The sequence below is a fragment of the Frieseomelitta varia genome, unplaced genomic scaffold (genome assembly GCF_011392965.1).
Source record: "Frieseomelitta varia isolate USP_RPSP 00005682 unplaced genomic scaffold, Fvar_1.2 scaffold_405, whole genome shotgun sequence".
Lineage (NCBI taxonomy): Eukaryota > Metazoa > Arthropoda > Insecta > Hymenoptera > Apidae > Frieseomelitta > Frieseomelitta varia.
Genome location: NW_025110152.1, coordinates 769,222 through 795,046, shown reverse-complemented (window position 1 = coordinate 795,046; position 25,825 = coordinate 769,222). Strand labels below are relative to the sequence as shown.

Below are 25,825 nucleotides of genomic sequence, written 5' to 3'. Positions count from 1 at the left end.
AAAAAAAAAAAAAAAGAAAAAAAGAAAAAAGAAAGGAAGAAATATATACGTTCACACATTTTCCTCTGTACTCTCGTAGATTTTTTTCTTCTCCTCAAAAGCACTTGGAGCATTTCTCGATTTCCTTCTCACGCATACGTGTCTCTCTCTCTCTCTCTCTCTCTCTCTCTATATATATATATATATATATATAAATATATATATATATATATATATTTATATATATTCATAATTCGTGTATATAAATATATAATCATATATGTGTATAAAGCATATGTATATATGTCTGTGTGTATATATATATACACACACATATATATACACTATATATATGCCAATATATATATATATCTTTTTCCTTGTCAACGAAATGGATCGATACGGAATAAATTAGGCGCTAAATAAATAGAACGGAACACTACGGTTGTTTTTTTTTTTTTGTTTTGTTTTGTTTCTCGTTTCAAGGAGATTCATCCATACTCGCTGCATTCTCATTCTTCTTTCTTTCCCTCTTATATCACTCGTGTCACCGTCGCAAAAGTTCCACCATATGTCCAGTCGGTAAAAAAAAAAAAAATCGACACGCGATGGTAAAAATCGTCAGTTCCCACTAGTTTCCCGCATCACCAGCGACGATTTTTTTTCCTTCGAGTCTCTGCCGATCTGTCGCAACGATCTTCGTCGTCAACGACTTGTCATGCCGATTTGCTTTACTCGAGATGAACTCGCTCGTTTTAACACGTTTTACCCTCTTTCTTCTTCTTCTTCTTCTTTTTGTTTTTTGCTTTCTCACTAAGAGTAAAGAGATTACTCGCGAGGAATAATAATAATAATAATAATAATGATTATCGATAATACAACAGAAATTGGGACCAGTTCGCACAAAAGGAGTGGGTTTCACCCTCTCAGTCAGTGTGTTCCTCTCGCTTTCCGTTCTTCGTTTTTCTCTCTTTATTTTCTTTTTTTTTTTTGTTTTCCATTCTCGCGCAGCTGAACAAGTGCCACAGCTGCCATAATGACGTATCGTGTGTGTCGTTTAATAATAGGGTCAGTACCTAAACCAGTCTGGCCACGCTATTCTAAATTACCAATATATTATATAATAATACAATGTAGTATATCAATATATTATATATAATATAATATATCAATATAATATATTATATTATACAGTATATATTTATATATGTATATATGTATTGTATATATACATATATATATAATATCAATTTAAATGAACATTCTTGATCAAGCTATTACCGGTTTATTTTTTCTTTCTCTCTGTCACTCTTGCAATCTTCCACTCGTTCTTCAAACACTCACTCTCTCCCTCTCTCTTTCCACATATATATATCAGTTCTCAAATTCGCCGTTACGTTTCTATTATCTCGTGCAATCGTTCCTTTTCTTTTTTTGCCTTTTACTTTATTTGTTATTAATATAAGTTTGTTCGTTTGTCAGCTGTTCAATAATCGTCGTTCACCCCTTCATTCCTCGGTTTCTTACTCACGCCATCCTGTCCTCGGTCTTCCCTCGGATAATTGATAATCCTTAATAATGCAAAAATACTAGTTAAATCCCTGTACATGAAAAATCTTGATGCAGTATACGTGTGGTGTTCTCCTGTTCCATTTCCTTTTTTTCTTCTTTCTCGTTCGTGTGTACGAATGCCGTATCGCGCTTTGTGTGTAGTTAAACGTGTACATATATGTCTGTCTGTGTGTGAGTGTGTGCAGGTTCCGACCACCCACTGGCTACTCGTTCTCGGTTCTTTTTTTTTTTTTTCTTTTCTCCTCTTGGTGGTTTTTTTTTTTTTTTTTTTTTTTTTTTTTACTTACAAGGTATTTGGTTTGCTCCATGCATCACTCTGACATGCAGTTTTTTTTTTTCTTGTTTAGATATATAAATTATGGTAATGATTCGGTATTATAATTATAATAATAATTATTATTAATATTAATATTATCAGTGTTCGGTGTGTGTACCGCTGTATTTTCCTCATAGTCGTCATCATTATTATAATATTATTATTATATTATTATTTTGTTTGTTTCTTTCTTTGCTGGTCACGGAATCAATTACTCGATTATCTCTCTCACGCCCGGTTTTATATACGTTCTCTCTCACGCCTCTCTCTCTCTCTCTCTCTCTCTCTCTCTCTCATTTTTGTATGTCTCTCGTTCGCTATGCACACCTCACTCACAGTATTCTTTTCTTTATTTTTTTTTTTTTTTTCTTCCCTTCCGACAAAAAGAGCAAAGAAGAAGATAAGAACACGCGTCTCAAATCGGAACGGTCGTTTCCTATCGTCCTTGGTAATTCTGTGGCCTTCAAAAAATGCCGGTACAAATGATGATAAAAAGGAATGATGTCTTGACTCTCTTGAATTGAAACGCTACACGCCGTTGTTGCTATCGCGCGACAAGCGGTGAGGAGGAAAAGGGCGTTCTTGTTCGAAAGGCAGTAAAACCGCGTGGGATCATCGCTTTGTTTCCATCTCGATGGAGAGAGAGAGAAAAAGAAAAAGAAAAAGGAAAAGAAAAAGAGAAATACTTCTAAAACTAAAAACTACCGACAGAAAAAAGTGGAGAAAGTCTCCTTCGCCGAGTCTCGATAGAAGATATCATCGCTATATTCTTGTTACATCAACACCGTATAAAAATCCACTGCCAACTCTACCGCAATCGTAACACGTTCGTTGGAAAGAATCGGTTAAGAGGATGGCAAAATCGAATGTAACGAAGAAACTGAACGTGCAAGTAAAGTGTAGAGAAAGAAAGAAAGAAAGGAAACGAAAAAGCGAAGAAGAAGGAAATCTTCGAAATCGTCGGCCCCGAGAGCTTTTTACCTCTTCTTTCTGCCTCCAATCGAGCCCCGGGGATGGACGTCTAAAAATCAGCAGGGTGCCTATACACACAACAGCTTCCACTTTCTCCGTTATATGCAGTAACACTATTTTACAACGAGGTTTCGAAATGCGTTTCTACAAATAATAAGAGCAGGAATGAGACGAGACAAGAGACCAGAGAAAGACGGAATATACTGGAGATACATAAGAAGAAAAAGTAGAAGAAGGACGAGAATATGAAGGAAAAAAGGAACCTTAGAAATTTAATGAATCTAGGATAAATAACTCACACTGTATGCAAGGATAAAAGAGCGAGAGAGATAGAGAGAGATAGTAAAGAAAAGATAATGAATGAAAAGGTGAAAAAGAGAGAGAGAGAGAGAGAAAGAGAGAGCAGGAGCGAAGGGAGAATCGTCAAAACGATCGTGATGGTGCGATGGTAGGCTACAGGTCTACTATCCGCGACCCTGATCGGAGACCCTGGCGGTTTTTTTTTTTCTTTTTTTTTTTTAGAAGCGCCTCGCCGCGATCAGCGTTAGATTGGCGGCTGACACGAGGGTGCTGATGTTGTTGCTTGTATTCGTGGCTTCCTGGCTGGCGGTTGGTCACTTCTTACTCTTCTTGTTAGGCGGCTGCTGTACGTCCTGCGAGTCTTCGGTGTCCTCGCTGTCTGTCGGTCGTGGCGTGTTGTTGCTGTCGTCGTTGTCGTTCGTGGCGAGCGAGTCATTCGTATCTTCGCTGGCGACGGCCGCTGTAATCGGCGTAGCGGGTTTATCCATCGAATCTTCGGTGAAGGACGTGGTTATGCTGTTCTCATCGATGGCCGCCGGATCAATACTGCCTGGTTCCTTACCGTTCAATGCCGCTTCCTGATTGCTGTCGTCCGACGGCTCTGTCGCCTCGCCGTTGCTGGGCGGATGAGAGTTCCCGTTCTCTGTCGAGCCTGGAATACCGTCCAGCAATTCTGGCTTCAATTCAGACGCCACGTAGTGGGTCCACAGAGCGAGTTCCACCCTATGGGGGCTCCATGTTTTGCCGTTCGACGCTGCAATGAAAAGAAGAAAAAAAAAAAACGACCACACTGTTAAACTGAATTGTGAAAAACTGTGAAAATGTCTGTTCATAGTAGCAGACAAAACGAGATACAGTTACTAGTACTGTTACTCTGTGTTTGTTTAAAAAAAAAAAAAAAAAAAAAAAGAAAACGAGATCTATTTCTCTAGCCGTGCTCCAAAAAAAAAAGAAAAAAGGTCATCATAAATATCCGTAGCCTGGTCGAGTTACTCGAATGCAAGTCGTTCCCGAGTAGAGGGATTTGTATCTGTGGTGAACTCGTCGGAGGTCAAAACGGTTTATATAATACACAGAGCTTATCGATTCCTCCCTCTGCTTGTGACTCGGCATTTAAATAACAGGAATCCGCGCTAAGATAAGTGGACTTAACAAATGAGCGCGACTAGCGATAAATTCTGATAGCTAATTCGAAGGATGGCGAGGAAAAAAACCCATTTCCATCTTCGATCCATTTTCTCTCCTCCACCTCCTCCTCTGCCCGCCTCCTCCTTTCTTCCCTTCCCAAATTCGCGAGCCGCAAACGTGTCTAACACTCACTTTGTTTGTTCAGCCTCTCGACGGTGTTTTGAATGTGCTGAACAAAGTTGAGGTACTCCTTGGTGGTGTAATCGATGCCCTCGATTTCCGGTATTGCCATCAGACATTCGTCCGCCATGAAGGGCGCGTTCTCCGGTGATGCTGCTGCGAGTAGGGCCGAGGCCATCGTGGTACCGACTCCTTTCAAATTCGAGAGGGCAGTGATCGCCTGTTCTAGGTTTGGAAGCTTTTTGAACGCTTTCTTCGTCTCCGCCATCACCGCGCGAGGCGTGTTCACTTTCACTAAGTAGGACAACTGAGGATAGAACTTCCCACGCTGTAAATAAAACAAACACAAGATCCAACGTTTAAACAAGAGCTTCGATTCTTCGAGCTTTGTCAAGGGATCAACGACTTGTTGGGGGAAAAAGTCACTTCGTACTTCGACGTTTCCAACACGTTCGTCGTTATTAATCCGAAATAATTTTCAAGCGAAAATTACGTCCGAAATTTGCCACCAAGGTAAAGCAAGAGTATCAAAGCATCGCCGCGGGAATCGCTACACGCAACATGCGCGCCACCGTTTAAATAAACTTTGAAACTTCGCGATCGACTCTGAGAAGTTGCCGCGAGCCTGACATACACTTTAACGACGAGTAATCGTGAACTTGATACGCGCGCCGTTGTATCTTTCGCGAATTACAAGTTGATTTACAATTGAAAGAACCTGATTGCGAGCTTAACACGCGGTTTCCATCTGAATTATTCGAGAAGCAATTCCTCTGGTTCCTATTGGTTCATTCCTGCAACAGTCGTCCGAATGATGCGTCCATTAGCGAACGCTCTCGTTGATCGACGATTTCGCGCGTTTGAAATTTTTACTTTTAACTTTAAATGAATTGCGCTTCAACTTTACGTTCGGCGCGTTTTTAATAACAAAACTGGCTTAGATATCGTAGAGCGGCGGAACGCGCCACAAAGCGCCTAAATAATTTTCGTTACTCCACGCAGAGTGTTCCAAGACTTTAAAAAAAGAAAAAAAGAGAGGAACGAAGGGTTATTTTCCATTTTTAACCTCTTGCGCCACGCAAGTCGACAATTTTCCAAAATTGTAATACTTCCTCAGTTTTAAGTACATTTAAGTAGAACAAAATAGCAAAACAGACATTTAAGTGAAGCGAATAATAAATTTATCACTTCTCAATCATTTCTGTCCAGCGACGAATTTAAAAAAGAAAGCGGACGAACTATTTTATACGGTTTTGGTCACTCGTTATGGTCCGCAATCGGTTGCCGGCGCAAGTGGTTAAAATTCATCCTGTAAATCGACGAAAATTGAATGGAGCCAACAACAGAAAAAAATTTTTAAAAGAAAAAAAAAAAAAAAAAAAAAGAAAAAAGAAGAAGAAGAAGAAGAAGAGTATTAACAGCGAGAAATCATCGACTCACTATTTGTTTCCATTTCATCGTTTGCACGAGTTCCTCGTGATTGAGATGCGCGTCCTTGCCGCGTGACTTGATCTTCTTTGGAAGCTCATTTTGATACCTGCGAACAGAAAACGTCACCGGGATGGTCAGTAGCCGTAAATGTCACGAAAGATCATGGTTATATAGACGGGATCAACGATTACGTAACCAGCGGGAGAGCCGGGAGAGAAAAGGAAAGAAGAAAAAAAAAAAACGTATAGAAATCGCTGGGAATACTGATTAAAAATGCAGCCGCAAGAAGAAGCGGTTTTCCATCTACCGACGCGATCACGTGGCCTGGCAGACATCGTCGATGGAACACGAGCCAAATCGAGGACACGTACGCCAGATTGGATTTTCCGATATCCTGTCGAAATCTCCTCCTTCCCACTTCCGTTTCTATATTTTCCCCTAAAATAAATCTCCCCGACCGATCTCCTTTCACTCTTCGACCCACTAACTGACAATCTTTCTTTCTTTTATTTTATTAACACGTAACTCAACTCTTTGATTTTCATTTCGAGTCGCGCCAATTTAATCTGAGTTCACCCTGCGTTCACGTTCAAATTGATCAATCAGGGAAAGCAATTACAATTCATCCTAGTCACCACATCGTTACAAATGTTTTCAACTATAGTTTTCATTTTTCATTTTTTTATTTTTTTTTATTTCTTGCTTCTCCCAAGAATCTGATTTCATTTAGCAGTGTTCCCCCTTTGTTCCCAGCGAGCTCTCTTCCTTCAGCCGCCATTAATTCAGGTCATCGACACAAGTCGAGAGACAAGTTCTCTCTGTTCTTCGGAGGCTGCATCCGTGAACACGGCCACGGCGACGGCGACGAGAGGGACAGAGACGGGATACAGAGAGCACCGCCACCGCCACTCTCTCCCGCGTGGTTTTATTGTAGGTACTTTCGGAGGTCGGCCGAGATCAGCTGTTTGCCTGAACGGCTAAACTTAGTTACGGATAGTTTGTATTTCATTCATATAATGCGACACTTGTGACGCGCGTGTTTCCTTGAATTACCCGGCGGCTTACTAGGCGGCTCGCTTTCCGAAAGAGAGCGTGTGAAGTCCCGCGTGTAGTTACAATTAACCTCTTGCTGCCTCGAATGACAGGACAAAATTGCAATATTTTTTTTTCAGTTTCAAGTATATCGGTATATTGTTAAGTATATCTCGGTTTCAAGTATAACCCAGGACAAAACAAATAGCAACATACCGACGAGTTGAAAAAGAAAGCGACGAATCATTCTTGTACGGTTCGGTCGCTCGTTATGGTCCGCAATCCAGTTGCCAGCGCAAGTGGTTAAATGCACGTTGGATTCGAGGGACTCGCTGCTAAATTTCTTTTCGTTTTCGTCTATGTAGCAGTGAGAGTTTCGAACGCTTGCGGAACTTGTAAAATAGTGTTTGAAATCTGTGTTGGACAACGATCCAATGACGAGTAAAAATTTCAACGTTACAAGAAGGATGTTACTGTTACTGTTAAGTTGAGCGACGGAACAATGGTTTGAAGATTAGACATTTTTGGTTTTGTGGTCGAAGTGCACTTGGGAGTGACGATAATGAACCGTATATTATCGCAAAAGCAGGAAGAGGAAACTATGAACTGGATTTGGATTGTCTCTATAATTCTTTCCCCCCTCGTTTTCGCAGACGAAGCAAAAAACAATAAATGTTGCGCTCAGTGATGCCAACGACAATTCATCCGAGTGCACGAGAATGAAAATTTCGAGAAACCTCGACGAGGATTTGACTCGTTGAAAGAGACGGAGAGAGAGTGGCGTGTTTTCCTTAACAAATACTTTACGTATCGATCAAACGATAAAAACAAAAGGTTTCCATAATTTCCTCGGAGGAATGGTAACGAGATACTGGTAACTGGTTCTCCTCCGCTGGCTTCGACGCCGGAAGAGTATTACAGACAAAGAAGCCCCAAAAACGAGTCCCAGTCACTTGATTCTCTCTCGTCGACGAGATTCGTTACAAGTACTCGGTTAATTGACTCCAACCGGTATCAAACCGATAGTGTGACATAACTAACTACGAAACTGTGTAGCGAAACGAGTCACGATCGCGATTATTGTCCAGGAGTGTTGAAGGGAAATCGAAAAAAGAAAAAAAAAGAAACAATCGGCCAAGTGCCGTAACGCGAGCGTTTCTTTGGCGGTGGACGATTCTTTCGTGGCATACAGCTCGAAACCTTTTCAGGACGTCGGTTCTCGCGCAACCATTTTGAGAGGCTCTCGGCGCGCCACGCAACTGCTTCCCCCCGCTGAAACAACCTTGACACAATCGCCGCGCGCTTTAAAACGCGCCGAGGAGGAGGATTGTGCCTCGCGAGAAGGCACTCTACAAAGCCTTATTTCACCAGCTCCGCTTTTACGACGATCCTTCGCCTCACTTTTATTCCCTTTCCCCTGTCCGCGAGAATATTTCGCGAATTCCAAACGGGGAACCAGTCGGGATAGGACGCCCCCGCTTGTTTTTTTTTTTTTTACTCTCGCCAACACAGCTCACCACGGCGCACCAATCGTTTCATCGTGCAGAACACGCCAGAGAAAGGTCGAGAGGTTCACTTGATTTCATTCCGTAGGTGCCTTCGTTTGTCCAACACCTAAAAATCGTAGAAATATTTCAAGTGTATGTACGTGTTTGCGCGAAGTTTCACGACAAGAAGCGAGAAAGGTAGGTTTGAGAACCGTTGGCACAACCTGAACTTCACGCGGCGAAACCCGCGTTGGTCCGAAACTGTTGAAACTCCGGGTTTGTTTCCCACAGTTCGGTTCGCGGACTGACGAAATCCTGACGTCGCAAGGACGACGAGAAACGGGCATTTTTAGCAGAGAGAAAAAAAAAAAAAAAAAAGAAAGAAAGAAAGAAAGAAAAAAAAAACTGGTGGAAGGAACCGAGCAACGATGACCGCATTGGGCTTGCTTGCAACTCGATGCTCGATCGTTAACCGTTTGACCCCAATGTTTTCATCGCTTTAACGAACTCGTGTGAATCAGCGAAAATGCTTCTACGAACCGAATTTGTCATCGAGCATCGTCCAATGGAAAAGCCAACGACGATGACTATAGGGAAATACATATAGATGAATAGACGATCATTTTACACGTGTTTTCCTCATTCTCCTTGCTCCTTCACGCTTGAATATCATCTGCCCTGGTTGCCCTCGGGTTTCTTCAAACTGCAAACCGGAAAAGCGTAATTTGACCGAGGCAAAAACTTGCGGCCTCTCTCTCTCTCTCTCTCTCTCTCTCTCTCTCTCTCTCTCTCTCAGCCTTGCAAACTTGCCGCTGTGTGTTCTCTCTCCTGTCCCTTCTTCGAGAAAGAATTCTAATTACCAGAGGTGCAAAGGTCAACGTACTTGTATAGTGATTATTTCCCTTGCTTTTACAAGCAGAATGTGCAATTTAATCTCTCTAAGTAGAATTTTTCATTCAGATAGACAGATTTCTGATAGATGCGTCTTTCTTTGGTAATTTTGATGCAACGTTGGGTTGAACAAAGGGCTAGAAGCTATTTTTCTCTGTTAATCACTTCACAGAGAACAATCTTCATCACGGTTTTCTTTATCAGAAGATAATCACGTAATACCATTGTACAAGACATGTATTGTTGTACATGTTGTATTACGTTTATATTAAATCAACTAAATGTATCCTAAATAAAATTTCATGGGTAAATACCAATGAACGCTTAGCAGGTGTTTTAACTTTCAAAAGCATTTCAAGACGAAGTGCCAAAATGAACAAGCACGTGGTGGCATTTGTTTACACCTTCTTTGCCTTTGGCACTCGCATCATTTACATATTATTGATCGTATGCCATCCGAAACTAGAGTATTTCTCTTTAACTTTTCAGTTTATAGGCAACCATAAATCAAAGTCAGATTTAGATTTCAGTTTACTCTGTGTTTACGACGAACGCTATTAATAATTCTTGCTACCTAAAATACAGACTACACAAAGAGACTCATGTTCGACGTTAATGGTCACTTGTAGCTCTTACTTAACTCCAATTCAACCAGCTGTAATTATCTATGACTCGACAAAAAGTAAAATATATATCAAGCTCGAGATATATTTTCCTAAATTTCCACTTTGCTCTAATGGCTAATTACTCCAACGTACTGAATATTCTCAAAGAACTCTTACACCATCTTTATCCAAATGTAAAAGAGGAAAATTGAAACAGCTCGAGAGACGTGGCTAGTTATTGAACGAGTGACACAGGCGAATTGTGTCCACAATCCTTGTAAGTTTGTCTTTTTAAGAAGCTACTTGCTACTCTCGGCTGGTACAAAAGAAAAAGAGTATCAATGAGAAGGGAAAGTCGACTTTGACGATGTTGCACAACGGTATTAGAAAAATAAACCATGCAAAGAGAAAATCGCTGGGACACGTAGGAGGAAATGTTTGAAGAAATTTGTGGACCAAGTCGTTATTGAGTCTTAATCAATTCTAAAATTATTAGGACATTAGATCACCGACCAATTACCACTACTGAACGAGCAAAGTGTTCCAAATTTTTGGCACACATAAACTATACGAGATATATCCCAAAAAATTGAGAATTAAAATTGCTAAACTCCAAATTACTTAAGACAAGTACTGCAGTAGATCAAACTCTATTCACGGTGACTCGATCATTGGAGAAAGTTGAAAATAGCTTGATGCAAACTTGATGGCGTTGGAAGCTTCCAGTTGAAAGATTAAAACGTGCAGAAGGTGGAATGTCAAAATTGAAATAAAATAATTCAACACCTCGATGGCACAGTTGTTACAGCGGTTCGCGAGAATATCCAAACACTTTCAAAAAAAAAAAAGAAAAAAATATCTCAGGCTCCTGGAGCAATTTCCACCGACGCACAATTCGTTATCTATGTCTAAGCCGCTGAACATGATTCAGGCAAGTCAGGCACGTCGCGTAACGATGACAAGGCGTCGGTAGACGCCGTAGAAAAGTAGCCTTGACGTAAACAAGCTTTGCCAGCGATGGAAACAACGGTACCGCTCCCCTCCATCATTCAGCCGGAAGAAGAGGCTGCGAACCAACAACCAACTGGTCTTTTCCAACAGTTCCAAATCGACCGCGTAACTGCAACTTTCACAGCAATAGTAATAATTATCATTATCGCGAATGGTTCAGTAAAATGAATCATTAATCTTAGTAAAACCTGGTATTAGTAAACTTTCAGTAAAACCTTGTTAACAGACGCGAAGGCGCCGTGTCTCCTTCCTCCTCTCTCATCGTGCCAGATGTTCCCTGCACGCGTGTCCATTTTGGACAAAGACGAAATCTCATCGTCTCCCCAGAGACAAAGCCACACGTACCATAAATACGGTTCCGAATTGGGGCATAGGAACAGTTGACAGTGGTCGTGAACAAGCTGGAAAGAACACGTTTGTTGCAAGAGTCTATTGGAAGAGTTGAGGGAATTATTCAGTTTCAGTAAGACACTGATATTTATTCGCTTAACCAGCAAATCCTGTCAATTCGTGCGGCATAGACTTTCGCTGAAATTTGTTATCAATGAGGTTCTTGTTTCAGCTGTTCTAGACATGGAGAAAAAACCACGTGGCCAGTATTTCTGTCGCCGATAATCACAAGTTTGTCGTTTTCGTTGACACCACAGAGACACAATTTCTGAATCGCAACTGACCCGTTGAGGGGCATTTGTAACGTTTGTTACATTGTCAGATGTTTGGGACATTTGAAATACTGAACACTCTTTGACACACTACAAAGAGGAAAATCGCGGCTTATTCAGCAATAGTAAATGCTGAAAAGAAACAACAGGCTGATATCTAGCGTCTCTCCGGGATTAATAATTAAAAAACTTATCGTAATCCCGTTAAAAACCTTTGACACAGATATGTTCTCCGAGCCCAGGACCAGTAGTACAGGGCCTGCGAGAAAGAAAGAAAGAAAGAAAGAAAGAAAAAAAAAGAAGAAAGGACGAGAAGGAAGACGAAGCGAACGATTGGTCAAAGGGAAGGTGGTACCGGCGGGCGCTGTGCAGAATTAACAAAAAACAAAGAGGAGCAGCGGCAGCAGCACAGAAGAGACGGGGGCGGCTCATCGAGCGAAGAATGAATAATTAAACGGCGGAACGCGAACGATCGGTGGATGGCAAAGATTCCATTATTATTGCCCGATTCCCCGGGCCGGTCGCGGGGAGTGAAAACTAAAAAGGACGTAACGTGGAATTTAACGAGTCTCGGAACCTGCCTTCAATTAATTAAGCCAGACGTGACGCCAGCGGAATTGAAGCTCGCGTCGGCCAGAAAACCTCGCGCGCTCGACGGACGACACGCTTCTCGTCAACCGGGGAGAGAGAACTCCCGGTTCTCCCGGTTCTCGCGCCGAACTTCACTCGAGTTTAGTACACGTAGTACAACGAGCAGCTACACGTTCTGCAGTTTTGCCGGAGGACCGGACAAATCGGATTCCCTCCTCCGCTGATAAATCCCCCCTCCCCCCCCAGGTTTTTATCGTCTCTGCGCTCCAAATTCTCGTCGGGCGTTGGGCTCTTGATAAACGAGCTTTATCCAACACGCCCTGCGTCTTTGCTAATTCGCGTAACGAGAGAGAATTGATTCTTAACCTCATGCGCCACGCACGTCGAGATTCTTTGGCCCAAAATTGCAATATTTTTCGCAGTTTTAAGTATACTGGAATATAACCCAGGCAAAATAGATAATAAATTTACTTATTACTTCTTAGTCGTTTCTTAGCCATCCAGTGACGTAACGATGAATTCAAAAAGAAGACGAATTATATTGGATACGGTTTGGTCACTCGTTATGGTCCGTGAACCAGTTGCTGCTGTTAATGTTGTTTTAGAACGAGGTGTATAATAAAAAAATGACAGGATTTTTAATTTTATGAAACTAAAGTTAATTTAATCGGGGGCACGTATGCTATTGTTTATTATTGAAAAGTATGAATGTTTTATCAATACCGAGGTAACGCTAACGCGCGATTAAGTATCTAATTGGTACAAGTACGGTTTAGTTAGCGGTTAATGACACACGTGTTTAAGTTGAATAACCTATTCTAAACGTAACTGAGATACTTAAATTAAATAAGCAGCCACGCTTGCTTGATTTAATTTAATACTCGATACTTTCAGGAAAACTACGTTAACGAAAATGCTGAATAAAAGAATTATTTGAAGGAAGTTTTGTTGAAATTCTTTGAAATATGGCGAAGATTAACAAAATTAACGCTGTCTTTATTTCGTAATTACACAGCTCGTTTGTTTCTGTACGTGATAAATAAATTTATCGACTTACGAGCGAGTAAATTCGCCACAAACTTCCCAGAATGAATATAAATTTCCTACGTCCGTCGGTTTAAGAGAAATTTTTTTTTTTAATTCTATCGTATCGGTTTTCCATCGAATTTTGCAACTCTAACCTAAAAATATTCTTTTTTTTTTCAAATTAAATTACGCAAGATTGAACGTAATAACAAATTAAAGTACATTTACACATTGTGCAACTAGCTTTCAGATCTCTGTGCGTGTATTAAAACAGAGCCGGACAACATTGACATAACATTTCTCAATGCAATGCCATAGGCAACCTCCACCAGAATTTACCAGAATTCTCTGTTATACTCGATAATAGAGGACCTTTTTTTTTTTTTCAAAATAATATTTTTATCTATCAAATACATCCAACGATAAAGATCCACGTTGATACACGATCACTAATTAATTATCATTTTGTGTTCGATGCTACATAACCTTAAAAAAGAATCATACCACAAAAACTTAAATGAGTGTCAATTGTCAACGATAAATACTTTTGAGTATTAGATTTGACTCGTCGACTTAAAAGTAGAAATATATACATATTTTAAGCCAATTTGTAAGCGCAATCATAATCTTGCAGTGGCATGCAATAGAATTTTACATAGAATGGGCCAAAAATCACTTCCTACTAAAGTAAATCTGTAATACTTTTATTATATATTTCTTTAAATTTTCTTTTTTACAGATTAAAATACACGAATTTAATTTAATTCATGTTTGAACTTAAATTTAATTTAAAATTAACAAAATTAGCCTTCTCTTATATTTTGAGATTAAAAACAATAGGTGGGAAGAAACCTTTTGGCCCACCCTATACATAAATAAATAAATAAATAGCGATTTCTTTCATATTTAGTCCCTAAAAATACTGACACTGTTTATATAACTTGAGAGAAGAAAATATAAATTGAAAAGTTCAAGTCAGATACATCAAAAGATTTCAACGTGGCTTCAGTCTTTCCAAGAGGATGTTCACTAGACAGGACAAAAGAAATAGGAACATGATTTTCGCGGGAAGAGCATAGATTGGCAATGTTGTACTTGATTTAAACACTTTATATAATTTTAAATTCGACAACGGACAGATAAGTGGGAAAGACAATTTCGAGAAGGTTCCACGGCGGCGGTTGAACAACTGATTGTTTTGTACCTTGTACAACTCTTGGAAGATCAAAAGAGCATGGCAAAACACAGACTTTAACTGTATTTAATAATCTGAAAGAACAAGTCAGGGATATCTCGAATCAGTATCCGATATTCGGACGTTTGAACGTATTTCAATGGGGATCCTGAAAATTTTTTTTGCACAGTTCAGGGACAGAGCTGGTCCGCAGCGCTAATTACAAAGTTGCCGTACACCGCTTTGTAATATCCCAAAGCGTTAATCACTCGATCCTCGAATAGAAACACGGATGAATCGAAACTGTTGAAAACAAAAGAGAGAGAGGGGAAGGAAAAAAAAATGAAAAGAATTGCGAAAACAAGAGTGGAGAAAGGTTCGTTAATCGTGTCCGAACGAGTCAAGGTAGTTGTGTGACGCCGTGAAAGCGACGCCGGCGAGTCGCCTCTTTCACTGGCATCGTTGCCAGCGCGACGCTCGCTCGCGAGGATCCATATAATATTCGTGAAAATGACACGAGACCCGTCGTCAAAACGAATCGGAAAATGTATTTGGAAATTTCGTGCGAGAGAGTGAGATTTCTTTCGAGAAAAATTTTGCAACACATTATCGCGCGGACAGCACCGAGCGATAGGATGGGTAACGAACGGCAACGTCGAGACTTCCTCAATGAGACGGCACAAAAAATTCCCACGAAAATTCCGTGCGGCAAAAAAAAATCGATATTAAATACCTGGCCCGTTGCTAAAACCGATAAAAAAATATCATACGTCTGTAGAGATGAGAGTATACCGTCGTGAATAAAGAACAAAGAGCGAGGGAAGAAAAGCGAGTTAATTAAATCACCACGTGACAACACAGGAGTACGTGTCCTTTCTGCGGACACACGTTTGAAAGGGATCTATCTGGTTAGTGACTCCGCGAGGTGTTTCGAAGCGGCCGCCGCGCTCTTGCCGATTCGTCGTCGATCACGGGAATAGAAGAGAGTAAATATGCTATAGCGGGATTGTAGCTAAGTCGAAACGAGGGGGCCATACGGGTAGCACCGCACACAGCATGCGGTATGTGGTGGCAACTGGCGCGCCACGGGTTCATTGTCCCGTGTGTGCCCGTGGTGGAAGCCCCTCGTTGAAAAGGAGGGCCCGTGGTGTGTGTATCGGGCGTAATACCGTCCCGGACGAAATATCCAGACGTTCTAACGAACTTACCAGTTGTCCAACTTGATCAGCTCCTCGGGCTTTTTCGTCTTCCGATCGGCCTTGAGTCTGAGGGCCTGCGGATAAAGCTTCAGTACGTGCTCGAACTGACTCGCTGTGCCCTCCGCAAAGAAAGTTGCTGTGTCTTTCACGGAAGCCATTGTGATAACTGAGTTTCGACGAACGGCCGTTGGGGCGCAGCACAAGCGCCTCCGTGCACTATACACACGTCTTCGTCGCTCCCCCTCAACACTCTCTCTCTGTCCCACTCCTTCTCCCTCTCCTTCCTCTTCTATCCTCGTCGGGCAGTGTCTTGCTTTCTTTCCTTCTCCCTCTCTCTCTCTCGCTTCCTCCTCGTGCACCCCTCCTCCCTCGCCGCGCCAACCACACGGGAGAGGACCGACCACGCGAGAAATCCTATTTTACCCTCTGACTCGTTCGAATTCTCTCGGTTTCACCGGCGGCGGTGATACGCGACACACGCGTGGGACGCGTTCACGATCGGGCGCGTACACGTTACCGGAGGCTCTCTGCTCCGCTCCGCGAAAGACAGAGAGAGAGAGAGACGACAGTTATCGACGATGGCACGCGTGTAAAAGCAGACTTCGATGCCAGTGTGTGTGTGTGTGTGTATGTGTGTCTTTCTCTCCTTCACTCGGTTCCCGTATCTCTATCTCTCTCTTTCTCGCTCCCTGTTTCTTTCTCTTTCTAGCTGTTTTTCGATTTCCACCGAAAGATACTTCCTCGCTGGTTGTGCTCTCACGCACCAGGATTGATAGCAAGTTCCAGGCTCGACGCTATTGATCACTTGGTTGTTTACCCGTACCGTACCGAGAGGAAAACGTGTTTACGCGGAACGCGTGATGCGGCGCAGAGAGCTTTGTACGAGGTCTCGTTTACGTACACTCTCGTAAGGGAAAATCACCGTAGTTACACGCCGAGAACTCGCCTTCGGACCTCGTTCGACTGTCCCGGGTGGGGAGTCGCGACTCGACGTCGCCAATAGGGAGCAGCACTGCTCGGCGTGTTTCTCACTTCTCTCTCTTCCCCTTGGGCCCTTGCTCTACCTCTCTCTCTCTTGCCGTCACGTCCTTCCACCTCTTCTCCGCCACCCTTATTATTTGTACCGAAAATTTCAACCGTTGCGTGTGCGGGCAAGCACGCACGAGGATCGACGATACGCGGGGACCGATTGACGATGAATAATAAAATTTGACTTTTGGGTCTGTACGGAGAGAAAGAGAGATGTACGTATGCCTCTCGGCTCAGTCTCTGGATCAGACAAAAAGGAGAACGTACGAGAGATACGCGGGCAATCGGAACGCAGAACCTCCTTTCTCCTCTCTCAAGTCTGTCTCTCTCTCTCTCTCTTTATCTATCGAGTACCCGTGTTTCCCTCGGCGCCAGCAGATCCTTCCTTCTTTCTTTTTTTTTCCCTCGCTCTCTCAGAGAGGTTCGTACGAATGCATGCGGTTTCCCCGCCGGATGTCCGTGAAGTATATAGAGTCTCTACCCCCACTTCTCTCTCTCAGTAGTCCTCGTACACGCACGTATTCACCGATCTACCGAAGGAACAACTCTCGGGATACCACACGACGGTTCTCCAATCGTCCGTCGCGCCGATGATACACCATACACGCGCGTTCCGCAAGGGTACGTACCAACCCCCCTTTGTCTCTCGCTCTATTTACTCACGATAAGTCTTTGATCCTCCCTTGTTCGTCAGGATTGGTTGACGCACCGATCGTTTCCATGTAACTGTTCGCGTCGTGCCTTCGTGTCGTGCAGGAAAAGTTCGCGCTGAAGCGTCGACGACGAGGGCCCCCGTTGATGGTCTCATCGACGACAACGGTGTGACGGTTGGTAACCAGAGGAGACACAATCAAGGATTCACCACCGATCTCGACCAACCACCAGTGTGATCTTTTCTTTTTCCCCCCGCGAGAAACGGCCTCGGTTTTTAGCTCTATCGCACGTCCGCCTCCGTACGAATCACCACGTTCGATGGCTGTGTACGCGCGCCTGTCTCTCTGCACGACTCCTCGACACTCTGTGTCTGTCCTTCTCTCTCTACCGGCCTCTCTATCTGTCTCAGCTTGGATGAGCGCGTGTGAGTGCGCGCGCGCATACGCACACCGACACGACGACACGGCTACAAGACCAAATGAGCGCGAGCGAGCGAGCGAGCGAGCAAAAGAGCGGGCAGAACGAAGCTCGAAGCCTTCATTCGAAAAACGGGAACACACGGAGCCGTAGTGCGCGCTTAGGCAAAGACCACGTATAGCCAATCGCTTGGTCTACTCTTGTATATGCTGGCTGTAGTGAAGCGGCTGACCGACTGAGGGCAGCGCCTTCGCTACCTTCTGCTCGTCCCCTTTACCTCTTGCCTCTCTCAGGACTTTACACCACCACTAAACCGTCCGACTCCCCTCTACGTAGATCTGCTCCCACTCGCTCCCAGTTGCGCTCTCTCTCTCTTTCTCTCTCCTCTTTATCCATCCACCTATATCTATGTATCTATCTATCTATCTATCTATCTATCTTTCTTCTTTGATCTATCTCTTCTAATACGCAAAGTAAAGGAACAGTATCGATGGACTGCGTTTTATCATACGCGACGCTTCATGCAGAAATTCGTCGATCGTTTCGACGATAAACTATATTATTTCTCGCGCGACCCCTCTTCGTGGACTCCCACGAGCGGCGGACGCGCTCGATACCTCCTCGTGAAGGCGCGTACCGTTCGCTCGATCGCGCTGGGTCGTCCGACTGGAAATCGATGCTAAAGCCGGGGTAGAGGCGCGCCAGTGGTGCCGTAGCACGGCTGGCACACCGCGTGCTCCAACACAAACCTTACAACGCGCGTGTGTACACATCGTCGTACACAGCTCTATACCGAGCGAGATTAAACTGTGTGGGTAGACGGGGTTTCATATAGAACAGAGTTTGTGTGCAACGCGTCACGGTCTACGAATATATACACGCGCGCCAGAAGTGGCTCGAACACGTACAAAAGGGCACATACGGGGAAAGGAGGCTCTCGCAACCCTTGTGGGATGCGAACATTTTCAAAAAGTCTCCGGTTGTGCGCTTTGAACACTCCCGAATGCTCGACGATTGGACAGTCGCAAGGCGTAGAGGGGGTAAACGTGTTTTTGTTTTTTTTTCCATGCCTGTAGCGGAATATCACGAGACAGATGCCGGGAGCCGTTGCGAAACGAACGATTTCACAATTTTGTAAACACGACGACATGCGCGCTGTACTTCCGTGCTTACGAGCTTAATGACGTTCGTTCCGCGAATCGGCGAGTTGAAACTCAATTAAGGAGACACGCCGTGTGGAATTGCAGTTTTTCCCCTCTTTTTTTTTTTTTTCCTTTTTATATATGTATATAAACTTTCTAAAATAGTTTTCGTACTTTACTTCGCCCGTATGAAACTCGAATATTTTGATAACTAAAGTCGTACGTAAAAATTTATATCGAGTTTCAATTACTCTCTCCTTTTCCGTCTTTTTCCTCTTTTTTCCCCCGCAGACCGTTAGTTTTTTACATTGCCCTCTTCGCTTCTTTTTTGCCAATGTCCCTGATCGTTGTCAGCAAAATTGCAAACAACAGGAAAACTTATGGATATCTCGTCGAAACTTTTCCTGTGCACGTACATATGTATTTTCCGCGTAAGGGTTTGTCTCTGCTACGTGTAGGTACACGTAAAAGAAAGAACGTTCTTTGTAACCTAGCATATCCCTACGCTATCGTATAGTGCCACATGCTTCGCCGCGCGATAGTATGCCGCTGTATAATCATTCGGTGAGCTGGTGTTGGTCGACGATACTGGTGTGTTCGTCGTGAGATCTCGCTTCGCCGGCAGTCCATGAGTACCATAGCGAACGGCTCACTACCAATGTCAGCAGCACTACCACTGACGCGTCGTATAGTTGCTACAAGTTGGTTGAGTGTGCTCGTGGAAAGTGCCGAGCGAGCGCTTGCGCTTCGGTAACTTTCCATTGTCGTTGCTTCTGCACGGCAAGAACGAAGAAACTTACTGAGAATCTTTCGGGACTTTGCAATCGCAGACTGCTGTTCTAATCTCGGCGCACCTGAAAACAATAAAATTAATTAATTTTTTATGTCTCACACGATACCCATTTTTATTTTGTAAAATCTTCAAACAAGAAATTTATCATGATACTTGAGATTGAGATCTGTTTTTTTGTTGAACTACGTTCAAAAATCATGCGCACGTAATTTATATTTCGTTCAAAGGAATAAAAATTAGTTGACAAAGCTTTGGATATTCTTCTAGATGGATTTTCGTTTTTACTGTATACTACAAAGGTTACAGGAATTGGTAATTTCCAGTGTTAGAATTTTGAAATCTAGAGAGAATAGTACAGATAGTCAAATATTGAACGCCTCCCTTGAACGGGTAGTATGAAAGTTTGATTCATCGTCAATTAACAGTTCAAACGTCTATACGAACGACTCGCGTAAAATGTCACTTCAAAATTCAAGTCTAAAGATAAACTCCGATGACAGAAATAAACTGAACTTTTAAACTTAAAAGAACTGTATTGAAGATATTAATGTCGTTCGCCCAAGAAAGCGTTTGAGTTATTACCTGAATTAAAGACCGAGTTAAAGCACGATCGTTTCACGAACTCGTCGTGCACGCGAATTTGCTGTTTACGTAATTTCAAACGGGGAGAGGAAAATCTGATAATTAATACGCGGGGGAATATTTGGGTGGTGAGAAACGAGCGCTTACTGGGACTGAACCCCGTAGGCCTGAAGCGAATTGCCAGCAATGTTATGGGGAACGAGAGGGGGGAGGGGACAGACGAAGAGGAGGAAGAGACGAAGAGAAAGGCTGGTTTTCTTCTGAAGCGCGTTTCAGCAGGGAACAGAACCGTGCAGCCGGCCATAAACCCCGCATCATGGCCGTCGACTCACCGTTATGTGCCGAGCATCGGTGAAGCCCTCGTGCCCCCTATACAAAAGAGAGAGGCCTGACCCCCTCTGTCCCTCGGGCGCTTGAAATTCAACCCCGGCACTGCCGGCCGCTCCAGGGTTGCCAGATCGTATTGCCACGGACAGGCGAGGTTGCAGCGCTCCGTTATCGATGCTCACTGCACACCCGGACAATCACCTAACCTCAAATTCAGCTGTAGAACCAGCGTGGCTCGGTTTCTGTTATCAGTAGCCAGTTGTCGAGCCTCTCGGAACAACCCTGCCAAAATCGAATGAGTAATTTTTAAATGTGTATCCTGTCATGCACTGCCTAACTATGCATTCCTTCTCCTACATTTTCTCTTGATATTGTTTCTCAACTTCTGTTACGCTCTTTGAATCTTTATTTTTCAGTTACTGATGAATGAAACGTCAAGAGAAATTTAAGAGATTGAAATAAGAACAGTAATGATCTTTTGTTCTCATGAAATGCAAAGAGCGTAGTGGATTTTAATGAACATGTTGATACAGGGAAAATGTAAAACAAATTAGTAAACGAGCTTAGCCAACGTATTGAAAGCTACACCATTGTTAGCAAAATCCGTCACAGGGAACATACGCCCCATAGATTCTACGCCTTTCTGTTCGGTATTTTCAACTTGTAACCCGCCAATTACTTGTCACCAGCAACAGGTCACACTCTCTTTCCGTGTCTCTACGGTTTACTCGGAAGTCAGTGTACGCCAGATAGAATTAGTAATATCATCACGCGTGTATATGCGTTTTCTTCCAACCGGCTAAAATAATGTTCTTTCTCTTCCAAATTATCATCATTTTACGCGTCGCAAATGTATCTTAGGAGTTTAGCGTTTAATTTAAAACAAATTCAACTTTCATAATAAATATTCTGCTCTTAGATTCAAAATGCAAGAATGCATGAGTGTAACTGAAAATAAAAAAGAGGTATTCCGCAAGATATCGAGAGCCAAACATTTCCAGAAACGGTTTTTGATCGACGATTGCTGCGAAATTGCGACGAACGGAAGAGAACAATGGGCGAGAATGATTGAAAGGTGTAGACGCGAGTGCGTAGGAACGTATCGCAACTCGAAGAACACGGCTCGCATGTGGAGTAACTGTCGGCTGCGTTCGATACGTACACGTGTTCTCGATGCGGCTGCTGTACAACATTGTCGCGAAGTGACATGTGGGCCACGGTGCGGCAGAATGTGTGTGCGGACGGAGCATAAGGCCAGGCAGCCGAGGGACGGATACGGAGAGCCCCGCTTTATCGTGGGCCAATCCGAGCGCTGTGACCTTGAGTAGACTCTAGAGAGAGAGATATATTTAGCTGTGAGCGGTTCGAGCTGTTCGGCGCTGCCTGTGTTCGCTCTACCTGCTCTGCCTTGCGCTCTAAAGTGTCTCTCTTTAGAGTTTAGAGTAGTGGCCCGCAGCGGCAGATAATAACGAGGGAGTTTCAAGGGAAACTCTGGGCCCAGAATCGTCTCTTCGTTGAGATCCTCGTAGCCGAGGATCGTCGTAAACGTAGCTCGACTTGCGAGACCTTGAATCTTGGAATTATCCGACTTATTCTCTCTCCTTCCGTCGATTTAAATGTTCCTTCGATTTCCAATGCCACGGGGCTTTCTTACTCTAAAAAGAATACATATTTAATCCATAGTTGGTCGCTTGGATGGGGTATCGTAAGTCGATAAATATTTGCAAACGCTCGCCTGTTTTTATAGGAACGTTAAACGTTGTTGCAATTTCTTTCGCAAGAAGAATTCGAAGTCTTCTCGACGTCTCTGTAGGCTGCGTTTTATTATAGGATTATCCGCTAACAAGGATATTGCGCGTGAGTAATTTCAAGAAGGGCGATGAAAGTAGGCCTCTGCAACAATATTCATTGTTTTTTTTCTTTTCTTTTTTCAAAGAAGTGTCACTTTCAGACACCGTTTTCTTTCTCAGGTAATACCCGACGACATGAATTGCAGTGTTTAAACATTTTTCGGCTGGTCTTGCTGCTAGTTCAAGTCAATGTTGAGAACTCGCCTCCAACCTTGATTCTTCGTTGAAGAATTTTCGGCCCGTGCGTGAACCTCAAAGCACCTTGAAACAATACGCGGTTCAGCAATCGGCGGTGTTCCCAGGGACATTTGATCATTCTCCTTTTCATTTTCAGACGTTGTATCGTGAATAGTTAGGTGACGATGATGAGTTTTGAAACCAGTTCTCCTTGGGTGCATCGAGGGGCCGGGAGCTTCACGAGGTATTCAGGGTTACTCGCCCCCCGTTTCCGTGAATTGTGAACTTTTAGAGCGTGAACATTCACGGGACAACGGGAACGTACCCAAATTATACGTTGGTACTTCCGATAATTACGGTAGAGATGAAATTACAAGACTACCGACGAGATGACTCATTGCCCTGGTTAATAAAAAAAAGTGAAATTTCCGGCTAAATAAGTTGCACAAGTATCATAAAGTTGTAACAAGCCTCTCCGACTCGATGCATTAACAATTTTACAATTATATAACAAATTGCATTGAGCCTTGTTGCGTGGCTGTTTTGCTATACTACAATTATGAATTGACAACCGACACGCACATCGTCGGAGATTGTTGCTATCTTGTTGAATCTACTGTTTTTCTTGCCGAGCCGCGTTTATCAGCCAGGAGAGATACCGTCTTGCTTTTGATAAATTGCCTCGCTATCGTGCCAACTTTTCGCCAATTCCATCAAGAATTTCTTATTTCCGCCTCGGGAAGAGTTAACCACCGCGTAGCACCTACAGGGAAACAGAAAAACAAAAACCATTTCAACAACTGCTTTCCAGCATGCTTTCGAACTCCCGTCGGTGCGTTTTTTTTTTTTTTTCAAAAGGCACGTACCGGTGCCTTCTGATTCCAATTCAAACATCGGACCGTGACATTTGTAAAATCTAGCACGGTGCGCGCAACAAGTTCTCCGGCGCGGGATCGATCGCTGCCGATCGATCAATATGCCGGTGCGGCAATGCCACTTCGAATTTACACGGGATCTATTTACACGGAACCAGCCAATAGTTCGATGCAACAGGCGAACCGAGATTTCACTCTCTTACAAGAGAGTGCGACACACACACATACGTATACACGTACTACATACATACATACGTACATACATACATACGTACATACATACAGAGAGAGAGAAAGGGAGGAAAGGGGGTGGGTGGCGAGCGAGTGAACAGGTTGGAAAAAGAAGCGAGACAGGAGGAACGAGAGTGATGGGAGAGAAAAAGAGAGCAAGAGAGAGTACTTCGGATGCTAGAACGAGCCAGGACACATACAACGGAAAGATAGAGGAAGACGGTGAGTTACAAGAGCAGGAGATCGACAAGAGAGAGATAAAGAAGACATGGGATCGTTGGTCAGAGAGAGAGAGAGAGAGAGGGAGTGAGTGAGTGAGTGAGAAACAGTCGGCGGCGGTGGGAGGGGAGGGGAGGGGAGGGAAAGAGAGTGAGAAAGGCTACAAGTCTGCGCGGTATTCCTTTCAGTGTGATTGTCATTCATGCATTGTGAATCAGGGACTTTATTTTTAGAAGCGACTGAATGAAAGTGGAGTACCCCGTAGTAGTAGTATAATGTCAGTGGTAGGAGGAAGAGGTGGTGAAGGAGGAGGAGGAGGCGGTGGAGGAGGAGGAACGACGAAGAGGAGGAGAATGAGGAAGAGAAGTACACGATAGGAGGAAGGGGTGTGCAGAGAAAGAAAGACAGTCCATCGACGTGAAAGAGGGCGAGGGAGGGAACGAGGAAGACGTTCCTCCGATCTGCGAGTAAATCGTACTACGTCCTCACACGTGCTTGCTCTCCCTTCTCCGTCACCCTCTTCCCCCCCGTTTACGCCGCTACCACCACATGACCACCACCGCCCTCAGTCAACGACACAAACTACGGGACACGCGAACGCAGCGGCACACGCACGTGCCCACTCGGACGCGAATGTCGTTTACCTATACCCCTATGAATCGTGACAGAGAATCGGCCGAGATAGAGCAGAGCGTGAGCGTGGCAGCATGGAAACGAAACGCGTACAGTTGCTGAAGAAGAAGTCTAAAGGGGGGAGGGGAGGCGATTAAATGTGAAAAAGTCACCAGGGGGCTGTTTGTGTGTAATTTCGTATCGAGTTGCTTTTGATTTAAGAAGAAATGGGGGATAGGGGGAGGATGGCTTTGCCTTTGCTTTTCTATCGTTTCAATGTGTTCTTGAGGTTCTCCTTAAGAGTATGTGTTTGTTCCAATTTCGAGGGAATAGAACTTGTTGAATACACATTTGAATACGTACACGTTCAAGTATTCCAACTACTGCACACGTGAAAACTAATCTGTTTCCAACGACATAGTCATAAATCGTAACTCCACGTGCAACAAAACAGAGAAAGAGTTCCAGATTTTCGTTGTGTACTACGTCGATCGTGGATCAATGGAGAAATCGTACGACGCGTCGCGTCGTTCGCCGGGCGGAGAGGCGTCTGAATGGGAGATTTCGAAAATTGGGTCTCGCAAGGAGATTCCGAAGATAAAGAGGCAGACGGGCGAAATAACCTTCGAGGTCACGGCTGACAAAAGTGAGACGAGGAAAGAGAGAGATGCCCGCGCAGACACAAACGAACAGTATGCGTGTACGTATGCACGTGTATACGTGTATATATATATATATGTGGCGCCGTGCGTAAGTAACGATCCAATAAATACATAGGAGGATCATTGACACCGTCCACGTGGCTGGGTTTCAACCGTCGGTTGTACTACGATGTTTACAGTTTAATTCGAGATACTCGAAATGTCACGTGCGCACGTTAGGCGTACTATTCACGATAAACGTGAGTCTTTCCGTCTGAGAGAGAGGGAACGAGGGCGGGTCTTTCGAGAAGGGAGGGAAGGGGCAGATGATTTGACAAATTGCTCGCGAAATGAGTCACCGAGGCTCATGCCTCCTGTGTCTTCTCTTCGGATGTTTCTCTTTCTCTCGCAGCCAGCCATTATATATACGTGTATATATATATATATATATGTATATATATATATATGTATATATATATGTATGTATGTACTCAAGGTCCAGCAACTATACATGTCCCGTTATCTGAATTGGATTATCAAACTGCGTGCAACCTTGACCCAGAACAAACTCTTATCTCGTATGTAAACAGACCCGCGTGCATTCGATTTACGTCACCGTATCCTCCACCGTGCCTCGAATTTGCGCCTATATATATTCCGGCGCACGTGAGAGGACTCGACGATTCTCTCTTGCTCATTGTGCAGCTCTGACACTGACTG

The 25,825-nt window shown here is 43.6% G+C and overlaps 1 protein-coding gene and 1 long non-coding RNA gene across 3 annotated transcripts; both read right to left on the bottom strand.

The window, feature by feature from the left end:
- Positions 1 to 2,411: 2,411 nt before the first annotated feature.
- On the bottom strand, positions 2,412 to 18,029 carry LOC122531596. 2 transcript variants are annotated; one of them, XM_043659645.1, is made up of 4 exons: positions 17,249 to 18,029; positions 5,888 to 5,984; positions 4,460 to 4,775; positions 2,412 to 3,893 (listed from the first exon to the last, which is right to left on the bottom strand). In XM_043659645.1, the coding sequence occupies exons 1-4, from the start codon at positions 17,305 to 17,307 to the stop codon at positions 3,454 to 3,456; spliced, it is 912 nt and encodes a 303-aa protein (XP_043515580.1). In that variant the 5' UTR covers positions 17,308 to 18,029; the 3' UTR covers positions 2,412 to 3,453. The 2 variants fall into 2 exon arrangements, with proteins under 2 accessions (XP_043515580.1, XP_043515579.1); XM_043659644.1 differs by having other exon boundaries at positions 15,566 to 18,024.
- A 2,152-nt stretch (positions 18,030 to 20,181) lies between these two features.
- On the bottom strand, positions 20,182 to 22,447 carry LOC122531602. The gene is made up of 3 exons (XR_006307335.1): positions 21,899 to 22,447; positions 21,663 to 21,831; positions 20,182 to 20,782 (listed from the first exon to the last, which is right to left on the bottom strand). It is a non-coding gene; the product is annotated as an uncharacterized LOC122531602 (long non-coding RNA).
- Between the last annotated feature and the right edge of the window lie 3,378 nt (positions 22,448 to 25,825).